Source organism: Primulina tabacum, chromosome 16 (assembly GCF_025594145.1).
Source record: "Primulina tabacum isolate GXHZ01 chromosome 16, ASM2559414v2, whole genome shotgun sequence".
Taxonomy (NCBI): domain Eukaryota; kingdom Viridiplantae; phylum Streptophyta; class Magnoliopsida; order Lamiales; family Gesneriaceae; genus Primulina; species Primulina tabacum.
Genome location: NC_134565.1, coordinates 8,160,415 through 8,172,237, shown reverse-complemented (window position 1 = coordinate 8,172,237; position 11,823 = coordinate 8,160,415). Strand labels below are relative to the sequence as shown.

Genomic DNA, 11,823 nt, shown 5'->3' with positions numbered 1-11,823 from the left:
AACACCTACAAACAATCAAAGGAACTCGTGAATGGGCGCCGGAGTGGTGTCCGACGTAGCCACTCCGATGCTAAAGTCAGCAGGTTGAAGATGAACACAAGCAATATTTGAGAGAAAATATGTATATTGATTAGAGTTCAAAGATTTCAGACTATATAAATGACATTAATATCTGTTATTTATTGTAAGAAAATGAGGTAGGTACCTCGATTCCAGTGCCACCTACTAAGTATGGCAAGTCGGTTGCCCATAATCTAGCTTCTGATGGCTTCTAGGATACTCCAAGCACAAGTTGTCTGACAGATTAGACGGCCTGTATCAATCATACTCGAGTGTGGTTCAATTCTTGAGGTAGCCCGGGTAGTCGATTACCAGGGTATTTGGATGAGAGCCCGGGCTGTGATGACTGCCTGGGAAGAGGAGAAAGTGCCCGGGTTCTTGATGGTGCCCGGGTCATCGCTGAAATGACCCGGATCCTTATGGGGGTACCATCACCTATCCCTAAAATAGTCGGGCTAGAGCTTGACTCGTTATCCCGATCAGTCATACTTGTAATTTTGTTGAAACATAACTCAGAGTGAATAAGAGCATCGGGTCTTCAAATATTTCACAGATGAAATGGGATACCGGGATCTGATACAACCCGGGTTTTGAGTAAGATGCCGGGGCCTCCTCTCTCCCGGGCTCTGCAATCCTTGTCGTTTAGTATTCTCGGTCAGTCCAAGAGGTGTCATAATGACGCGTGCTTTAGCATTTACACCGCCGAAAATCATTTCATATTTCGAGGCAATAATGAGCATGTTTCCTCGATATCCGTACACGCCCTTTCGCCTGTCTGCGCAATTTCCTAGATTCATCTTGTTCGTCCGATTTGATTAAGATAAACGACGGAGATTGATTCCTTCTTTTATATATAGTAACCCACCTATTTTTCAATCATATTAGCAAATTATTATCCGCGAAGTATAATGGCAGGTTCAAGTAGTTCGAAGACTTCCGATATGGCGGAGGGGTTCATGAAAACAGCTCTGGAGAAACGAAAGACTGAACTGGAGGATGAAGTTTTCCACAAAGTGCTTTGATTCAGGGAAGAGTTGTACAAGCTTGAATCTTCTCAGTATGTAGAGGGAACTCCCACTCCTGAGCAGGTGGCTCTCATGAAGAAATATCGCCAGAGCCTCCACGTTGCAGATAGTGTGGACATCTTCACACACGAAGGTGTCTACATGCTGATGCTTAAAAAAGAGAGGAAGATCCTGATGAATATAGCCGATTCAGATAGCTTTGTCAAGGCTTCCACCGGAGTTTTAACCAGTTGGTTAAACAAATGGAGGGATGCTGTTGAGGAAGAATATTTGAATGTACTCTCTGCTCATTTCTTTTAATGAATAAAACGTTTCTCTAGTTTATCTTTTACTTTGCTGCAAGAATTTAATTTCATCAGTTGATATATATATCATGAACTGAATAAAATAACTGACATAAGACTAGCTGACAATAACTGATAAATGACAAACTGAAATGCCAGGACTTAATATCCCCCGAGTTTAAAATAAATTGACGGAGCCTCATATCTCCCGGGATTAGAATAAAATGCCGGGTCCTCATATCTCTCGGGCTTAAAATAAAGTGCGGTTTTTTATTCTCGGGCAATTGATGTGGTGTCATAATGACACGTGCCCTTCCATTCCAACGGTCAGGAACGTTTTGCATTCCGAGGAACCGATAAGTCTGACACTTTAATAATTGCGCGTGTCCCTTCGTATACCCGCACAATTTCCAAAGTTCAGCTCAACCATTCGATTTGATTCAAATCAATGAAGCAGATCAACTCCCTCCTTCTATAAGTATTGGTTGCCCTATTGTACAAAAATCACTTTCAAATTCAAATTTCCGGCGAAGCTCTTGCAAGATTCCTCCTCGACGCTCCTTTGTGCAAAGCATTCAACCTCCGACGATCTTCCATCGTACTTTACCCTACAAATTTGTAAGTTTTTCTTCTTTAAGATGTCTCATTCAACTTCTTCTACCTCAGGAGCGAATGTGCGAGGCTCACCTAGCGCTGAGTCCTCCGCACTTCACTCCGATTCTTCCTCATCTCCCCCTCGCCGTTCCATTACCCAGCCTTCTAAAAAACCAGTGGCCCATCAAACTAAACCTTTTTCTTCTAAACCTTCCTCTTCTAGCCACTCCCGGGCCCGAGCTTTTGCCAAGAGCAAGGGTAAGGGTAAAGCCCGGGTCCCGAGTCCTCGGGCAATCGAAATCATGGGCACTCCTTGGTTCTCCTCTATGAGCAGCACCTTGCGCTCGGGGGCAGACGAGGAACTCCGAGCTTTGGGAAATATTCCTTCCATTTTTTCTATCTTGATACCCGGGCCTTCTGATAGAGCCAATAACCCTCCTCCCGGGTACAAAACTTTCTTTCGGGACCAGGTTAGGAATGGTCTTCGATTTCCCGTTCATCCTTTTTATATCGATGTTGCTAAGTTTTTTGGCGTTCTTGTCAATCAACTTCATCCCAATTCTTTCAGGATTATGGCCTCGGCCTATGTCCTTTTTAAGATGAATAATCTTCTCATCACCCCCCTCATCCTTCATTATTACTTTTCTTGCCGGCTTGGGGATAATGCATTTTCCCTGAAATCCCGGCTAAACACCCGATTCATTGATGACATCCCTTCCTTTCAAAAGGGGTGGAAAGGAAAATTTTTCTATATCCAACTCCCGGGTCCTCTACCCTGTCTGACAGGGTTTTTCCCTTCCCTCCCCCAACAACCTTTCCTTCCCCAATCCTACAAATTCGAGGAGCCTTTCCTCGTGAGTCAAACCCTGGTGGAGGGGCGTAAGTACTTTTCTTCCACCCTTATCTCAGAAGAGAACTTAGTGGCCTACGGGTTGAGTTCCCGGGCTGACGACCCCGTGGACCGTGTAATTGACGAGGAGGCTGGCTCGGGCTCTCAACCCGGTACATCCTTTCTCTACTTTGTTTCCTTATTCCCTTATCTTGCTTGTTTAATTTTCCATAACCATGTCACTTCTTTATGCAAATAACTCCGAGATGCAGGCAGCTTCTGCTAAAAGGCGAGCAGCTGAGAAGGTAGCCCGAGAAAAAGAAATTGCAGCTCGCCGAGCAGCTGCTGAAGAAGAGAAGCAACGGGCTGCAGCAGCCCGTTGCAGCAGCCCGAAGAGCTGAAGCTTCTCGGGAAGATCCTTCCCGGGATAACACTTCCCGGGCGATGACTGAGACTTCAGAGGAATCTGAAGATCTCATTCCTCTCAGTTAGAGGAAACGAAAAGCTACTGCGGAACCCGAGCTGGTCATTCTTGAAGACCTCCCCGAGGGTGACCAGGGTACTTCCCAATCTGCTCCATCTCCCTCTCTTCCCCCTCAGTCCAATGAAGAACCCGGCCAAGAGCCCCCTTCAACCGATCAGCTTTCCCAGGCTAATATCTTCTTTGAGGGAGCTACTGCCACTGGTGTTAAGCGCCTCAAGAAGATACTCACCCCTGCTGAGATGGCAATCTTGAAGACTACTCCTGCCAGTGTGAAGTTTTTGGAGGGATCCAACCGCCTTTTGTCTGTAAGCTTCATGCTTTTATCTTCTTCCCTTTCTCTCTCCCTCTTTTCTTTTTTCTTTTTTAATTCTTTCTTACTCAGGCTGCCCAAATGATAGTTTCGGCCTTTGAAGAAGTGGCAGCGGTGGCCACAAAGAAAGGTCAACAAGCCCGGGCAGCTCAGGATATTCATGACCATCTTCAAGGAGAGATTTCCCGGGTTCAGAAACTTCATGAAGAGAAAAATGCTGGTCTCCAAGCTTCCCTGGAAGCGGTTAACCAGCAACTGGCCTCGGCTCAGCTTGCCCGAGATGATAGCATAGCCCGGGAGGAGGCTTCTCAGAGGCGAACTGCATTTCTGGCATCCCGGATTAGCTATCTCGAGAATGAGGCCAGTGCTCAGCAACATCGGGCTGAGATTGCTGAGGATAAGCTCAAACTCCTACAGCTGACCCATGAGGAATGAAGGACTGTTTTCCTTCAATCAGCGGAATTCCAAGCAGCTGTTGAAAATAGGGCATATAAATACTTCACAGTTGGCTTTGAGAAGTGCCAGGAGCAGTTTGAGGAAGCAGGTTTGATTCCAGCAGGTAGGGAGGGCTTTCCTGATATTTTCAAGGCCATTGATTCCCTTCCCAAGGATGATGCTGCCGAGAAAGAGGCTGAGAAGACTCCCGAGGAGGCTGGGGAACCATCAGCGGAGCAGACTTAGAATAGTATTGTTATTTACTCTGTACTTTTCCCTTTGTAGTTCTTGCCTCCGGGCTTTATAATGAAATATTATTTCTTTCCATTGTTGTGCCTTTTTAACATTGTTTTTGACAAATTTTTCCACAACCAGGTAACATAATAACTTATGAAACTTTCTAAGTGTAAAAAACCGATAACTCCAAACCAATACCCGGGGTTCCGGTCCATATGATAAATAAATAACCCCATACTTTAATCAACACTTGAGATGTAGAGATTCAAACATGAGCTTCAAGGGGGTATATCTCGGGTTTCCCGGGCCAGGGTGTAGTGCCGTAGGTTTTTAAGAACCAAGGTGCGGGGCCTTGGGCCGGGGAACATGTTCCGGGACTTGTGAATGGTCGAGGTGTGGTGCCCCGGGCCAGGGTGTAGTGCCCTGGGCTTTTAAGAACCAAGGTGCGGAGCCTTGAGCCGGGGAGCATGTCCCGGGACTTGTGAATGGTCGAGGTGTGGTGCCCCGAGCCAGGGTGTAGTGCCCTGGGCTTCTAAGAACCAAGGTGCGGAGCCTTGGGCCGGGGAACATGTCTCGGGACTTGTGAATGGTCGAGGTGTGGTGCCCCGAGCCAGGGTGTAGTGCCCTGGGCTTTTAAGAACCAAGGTGCGGAGCCTTGGGCCGGGGAACATGTCCCGGGACTTGTGAATGGTCGAGGTGTGGTGCCCCGAGCCAGGGTGTAGTGCCCTGGGCTTTTAAGAACCAAGGTGCGAAGCCTTGGGCAGGGGAACATGTCCCGGGACTTGTGAATGGTAGACGTGTGGTGCCCCGAGCCAGGGTGTAGTGCCCTGGGCTTTTAAGAACCAAGGTGCGGAGCCTTGGGCCGAGGAACATGTCCTGGGACTTGTGAATGGTCGAGGTGTGGTGTTCCGAGCCAGGGTGTAGTGCCCTGGGCTTTTAGGAACCAAGGTGCGGAGCCTTGGGCCGGGGAACATGTCCCGTGACTTGTGAAGGATCGAGGTGTGGTGCCCCGAGCCAGGGTGTAGTGCCCTGGGCTTTTAAGAACCAAGGTGCGGAGCCTTGGGCCGGGGAACATGTCCCGGGACTTGTGAATGGTCGAGGTGTGGTGTCCCGAGCTAGGGTGTAGTTCCCTGGGCTTTTAAGAACCAAGGTACGGAGCCTTGGGCCGGGGAACATGTCTCGGGACTTGTGAATGGTCGAGGTGTGGTGCTCCGAGCCAGGGTGTAGTGCCCTGGGCTTTTAAGAACCAAGGTATGTAGCCTTGGGCCGGGGAACATGTCCCGGGACTTGTGAATGGTCGAGGTGTGGTGCCCCGAGCCGGGGTGTAGTGCCCTGGGCTTTTACGAACCAAGGTGCGGAGCTTTGGGCCGAGGAACATGTCCCGGAACTTGTGAATTGTCGAGGTGTGGTGCCCCGAGCCAGGGTGTAGTGCTCTGGGCTTTTAAATTAACCGGCGTTTGATATCTCCCGAGTTTAAGATACAAGAAACACTATATAACACCTCTCTCTTAGAAAAATAGATCTTTCATTATATTTTCAACCAGTCAACTACATCTTTTAGGCATAAGACTGCTTTAAATTAAATACATTCCACGGCCTTTTGAGAGAGCGTCCTTGCGCGTCTTCTAGATTAAAGGATCCCGAGCTGACCCTTCGGGTAATTTTATAAGGTCCTTCCCACTGAGCTTCCAGCTTCCCAACATCCCCAGCAGGGTTGACTTTCTTCATAACTAGATCCCCTACTTGGAAGTCTCATATTCGGACCTTTTTGTTATATGATTTCATAACCCGGCTCCTATATGCTTCCATTCGAATGAATGCTCGGTCACTATTTTCTTCTATTAAGTCCAATTCCATGGCCCAGCTTTGGTCATTGTCGTTCGGGTAAGATTCTACCAGGGAAGAGGTTTGCCCGATCTCAACTAGGAGGACTGCTTCAGAACCATATACCAAGTTCAAAGGATTTTCTTGGGTAGGTGCCCGGGGAGTAGTTCTGTAAGTTCAGAGAACACTGAGTAATTCTTCCACTCAATCCTTTCCTTTGCCTTGCAGCCTTGTCTTCAGTGCTTGTACAACAATTCTATTGACAACTTCTGTCTTGCCATTAGATTGAGGATATGCAACAGAGGTAAAAGATTGGTTGATTTTCATTTCCCTGCACCATGACGTAACTCCTTTGCCCTGAAACTATCTCCCATTGTCCGAGATCAGTCTTCTGGGCACTCCAAATCGGCACACAATATTCTTCTATAGAAATTTCAATACCTCCTGCTCAGTGATTTTTGCCAAGGGCTCAGTTTCTACCCACTTGGAAAATTAATCCACAGCTACTAATAAGAATTTTTTCTGAGCCCGGGCAATTGGGAAAGGACCCACGATATCCATGCCACATTGATCAAAGGGGCAAGATGCCCAGATAGGCTTCATGAGAGTAGCCGGGCTGTGTTTAAAATTCGAGTGATGTTGACAGCCCTCACAAGATTGGACCACCCTAGCAGAATCTTGACTAAGAGTTGGCCACCAGAAACCGGCAAGCATTGTTTTCCGGGCCAAAGACATTCCTCCGAGGTGCTCAGCACAACATCCTTCATGAATCTCTCAGAGGACATAATATACCTCTTTCTCAGATAAGCATTTCAAAAGAGGTCCCTGGAACGATCTCCTGTACAAAATATTATTTAAGAGAACAAACCTGGGCGCTTGTCTCTTAGTTTTCTGAGCTCGGGCTTTGTCCTCAGGCAGTTCATTACTTACAATGAACTTGATCAGAGGTATCATCCAGGAGTCCTCTGGTTCTGGTAACATTTTTTTCTCAGTAGAAAGGATCAATCGGGAAACATGCAAGACCTCCCGGATGCTTACTTCTGACAAAGAAGCAGCCATTTTTGGCAAGAGTATCTGCCTCGCTATTCTCCTCCCGGGGTATTTGTTCAATACCCCAATCCGCAAAAACTTCTACTCGGGCTTTGATGAGCCGTAAATACTTTAGCATCTTGTCATCCTTAGCTTCATACAAGCCCTTTATCTGCTGAGTAATGGGTTGCGAATCAGAATATAGAATAGTCCGGGAAGCCCCAACTTCTCGGGCAGCTTGAATACCAGCTAGGACAGCTTCATACTTGGCCTCATTGTTGGTTACCCGGGAGTCAATCCTCAGTTCTAGTTTAATCTTTTCTCCCGGGGGAGATATTATCACAACCCCTACTCCACACCCTGCAAGGCTAGACGCCCCATCCACGAATATTCTCCATACTTCCTTCTCATTGGATTGGACCATCTCGGATAAAAAATCTGACAGAGCTTGTGCTTTGATGGCAACCCGGGGTTTGTATTCAATGTCATACTCCCCCAACTCTACTGTCCACTTGACCATTCGCCCGGACACTTCAGAGTGAGTCATGATCCTGCCGAGAGGACTATTGGTAAGAACAATGATTTGATGTGACATGAAATAGGGCCTTAGCTTCCGGGCGGTCATGATCAAGGCCAAAGCAATTTTCTCCACTCCACTGTATCGGAGCTCGGGTCCCCTTAGAGCATGGCTGACATAATAGACAGGCTTTTGATCAGAGCATTCTTCTTTTATCAGAACTAAGCTGACAGCATACTCTGTAGTGGACCTCCCCGGGCTCCGGTTTTACCAATACAGGGAGCTCTGCAAGATGAATCTTCAAGCCCTGGAAAGCCTGTTCACATTTATCATCCCATCCAAATTACTTGGCCTTCCTCAAGACTTGGAAGAAAGGATAACTCCTGTGTGCTGATCGAGAAATAAATCGAGAGAGGGAAGCAATCCTCCCGGTCAGCTTCTGTACTTCCTTGACAGATCGGGGAGATGGCATGCATAGCACAGACTTGACTTTCTCCTGATTCACCTCAATCCCCCGATCTGTCACTATGAATCCCAAGAATTTGCCACTCTTTACGCCAAAGATGCACTTGGCAGGGTTAAGCTTGATCTCGTAATGCATGAGAGTGGCAAAGGTTTCCTCCAGATCAAAAATAAAGCTCACAACCTCCCGGCACTTGCCCAAAATATCATCTACATAGACTTCCACGTTTCGCCCTAGCTGCTTCTCAAAGACTTTGTTCATCAGACGCTGGTAAGTAGCCCCTGCATTCTTCAACCCGAAAAGCATTACAATGTAACAAAATGTACCTCCCGAGGTGATGAAGCTGGCTTTATCTTGATCACTCTTGGCCAGGGGTATTTGATGATACCCCTGGTATGCGTCCTTGAAACTCAGCAATTCGAAGCCCGATGTGGAATCCACCAATTGATCAATATGGGACAGAGGATAATGATCCTTGGGACAGTCCTTATTAAGATCGCGGAAGTCTACATACATGCGCTACTTCCCGGTAGATTTGGGCACCAATACCACATTCGAGAGCCATGTAGGGAATTGAATTTCCCAAATGTGGTCAGCCTTCAAGAGTTCTTTCACTTGCTCATTAATAACTTTGTCCTTTTCAAGACCAAAGTGTCTCTTCTTTTACTTCACTGGGTGAGATCCCGGGAGAATGTTCAGTTGGTGCTCCGATATCCGGGGAGAAATCCCTGTCAACTCCTTTTGGGACCAGGCAAACACATGAATATTAGATTTCAAATAGTTAATCAAACTAACCCGGGTGGATACACTGATGTCCCGAGCCACCTGGATTTGCTGGCCTGGTCCAACTTCTACCATCTCCTACTCCTCCTCTGCTACAAAATGCACTTCCCCTTCCTCTACCGCTCTTCCTCCCAATTCACCCAACCTTGCTCTCTTTCCTTCCTTCTTGGTTTTGCTCTGATCAGCTCGAACTGCCTCCACATGGCATTTCCGGGAAGAAGGTTGATTCCCCCGGACCTCTCCTACCCGGGCTCCCATAGGAAACTTTATCTTCTGATGGTAGGTAGATGCCACAGCCTTCAGTTCATTCAAAGCCGATCTCCCTAGAATGATATTATATGATGATGGGGAGTCTACCACCTTGAAAGAAGTCATCACTGTCTTCTTGAGATCCTGCGAGCCCAGGGTCAGTGGTAAGACAATTTTCCCTTCCGGGTAGACCACATGGCCAGCAAAGCCAAAGAGGGCAGTTTGCATAGTGTCCAAGTGATAGCCCTGCAAATCCATCTGCACGAAGGCATCTTTAAAAATTACATTTACAGAGCTGCCCGAGTCAATAAAGACTCTCAGAATGTCATAATTTGCCACCCGGGCTTGGATAACCAGGGCATCATTGTGGGGTAGATTCACCCCCTTTAATCCTCTGGGCCAAAACTGATGACTGTCTCGCTCTTCCTCATTCCCTCTACCTCCATACACTCCCTCCTACTCCTCCACTTCCTCGTCCGGTTGGAGTCTCCGTAAGTAGAGCCTCCTGATATCATTTTTATCAACCCCGTAGCAGGGGGTGAATTCTTTTTTTTCTCAAGCTCGGGCTCTCTTCTTCTCCCGGCTCTCCTCTTGGACTATTCCTCATACCTCCTCCTCGGGCGCTGGATCCTGGCTGCCGAGATGTCCAAGGTGGCAATAACGGCTCTCTGTTGTTGTGACTGGGTCCGGGGATAGAAGATGGGACATAATTTCCCTTCAATGTCTTGCAATCTTCGGTTTTATGGTAACACACTTTGTGGAAAGTGCAAAATCCTCTTTTCTCTGGGAAGGATAATTGATGGTCCGGGGCCAGGTCTCTACTGCATTCTTGTACTTTCCTTTCCCGGGCAATCTTCAGAGGCACGTGCTGAGAAAAGTGCCCTGGATTACCCCTCTTTTGCCCCCTCTCCTCGGGCTTAGACACCCGGTCTCCTCTCTCCTTTTTAACAGCCTCCCTCTTCTGCTTCTGAGCCTGTTCCATGTTTATATACTTCTCTGCCCGGGACAATAAGTCCTCAAAATCCCCGGGCACCTTCTTAGTCAATGATTTGAAAAACTTACCCTCTCTCAGGCCCTGGGTGAATGCGGTAGTCTTTGTTTCAGTGGCACAAGTTGGAACGTCCAGAGCCACTCTATTGAATCTTCGGATATAAGCCCTCTAACTCTCCTTCGGGCTCTGCTTGACTTCGAAAGACTAAAAGCTGTCTTCTTGTACTTTTTGCTGCTACTGAAATGGTGTGAGAACATCTTTTGGAAGTCTTTGAAAGAACTAATACTTTGAGGAGCCAAACCTTCAAACCACCTTTGAGCCGAATCCACCAATGTTGTCAGGAACACCTTACACTTTATTCTATCCGTGTAGCAGTGCAACATGACCATGTTCTCAAATCTGACCAAATGTTCCTCAGGGTCTGCGTTGCCATCATAATCCTTTATTTTGGCTGATTTAAAATTCCCGGGAAGAGGTTCCCGGACAATGATTTCAGCAAACGAGCATCCCCTGGTGACTGCCCGGGAAGTGCCCCGATTCTCCAACTGTTCTTCCAGCACCTTCATCTTCTGTCTCAATTCCAACAACTCTTCCGCCACGGTAGGAGATTTGGACCCGGCGCTGGATTCCTCATCTTCTCCTCTCACCTCCTCCTCCATCATCTCCTGCTCCTGCTCCTGCTCCTGCTCAGGCTCTTGTCTATCCCCGGGTGGTGTAACATGATGAAAAACTTCTTTCATGGCCATAGCTTGCTTTATGGCGTCGGATACATTCTTTTGCAACTCTTCCGGGGTCAAAGTAATGAGATTTGGTCACGTGTTATTAACATCAACTTGTCTTGAAGTCTGCCCTCCATCATCCTGGGCGCGAGAATTATCTTGGTTGGTTCTTCTTGTACGAGCCATATCAACGTCTTGAACTCAAGTTTCCCACAGACGGCGCCAATGATGTGATCTCGCTGAAATGGGTGAGCCGGATAAGAAGCTCAAACGGATCAGATCAACAATTTATAATGTTTGAGAATTTTGAGTGAGGATAATGACTGTGATAACACATGCAAAGAATCAAAGGAACTCGTGAATGGGCGCCAAAGGGATATCCGACGTAGCCACTCCGATACTAAAGTCAGTAGGTTGAAGATGAACACAAGCAATATTTGAGAGAAAATATGTATATTGCTTAGAGTTCAAAGATTTCAGACTATATAAATGACATTAATACCTGTTATTTATAGTAAGAAAATGAGGTAGATACCTCAATTTCAGTGCCACCTACTAAGTATGGCAAGTCGGTTGCCCATACTCTAGCTTCTGATGGCTTCTAGGATACTCCAAGCACAAGTTGTTCTGACAGATTAGACGGCCTGTATCAATCATACTCGAGTGTGGTTCAATTCTCGAGGTAGCCCGGGTAGTCGATTACCAGGGTATTTGGATGAGAGCCCGGGCTGTGATGACTGCTCGGGAAGAAGAGAAAGTGCCCGGGTTCTTGATGGTGCCCGGGTCATCGCTGAAATGACTCGGATCCTTATGGGGGTATCAAACACAGACACGATGAATTACTAGAGTTTGTGAATCTTGAGGTGTTAAAGGTAGATGTTACTGAAATTCAACAGTATAAAATTTTATTTTGTTATTCTAGGAGTTTTTTTTTGAAGCATTAATTTTTTGCTAATTGGTTCACATTTTTCACTACTATTATCTCAGTCC

General features: G+C 47.0%; 1 protein-coding gene across 1 annotated transcript; it reads right to left on the bottom strand.

The window, feature by feature from the left end:
- Positions 1-7,070: 7,070 nt before the first annotated feature.
- On the bottom strand, positions 7,071-7,631 carry LOC142528324 (uncharacterized). Its single transcript, XM_075633366.1, has one exon. It carries the CDS (start codon positions 7,629-7,631, stop codon positions 7,071-7,073), a length of 561 nt encoding a protein of 186 aa, XP_075489481.1.
- Between the last annotated feature and the right edge of the window lie 4,192 nt (positions 7,632-11,823).

What these genes read in the sequence shown, in the direction of transcription:
- LOC142528324 (XM_075633366.1), bottom strand. Translation starts at nt 7,631, where the DNA reads ATGGTCAAGTGGACAGTAGAGTTGGGGGAGTATGACATTGAATACAAA.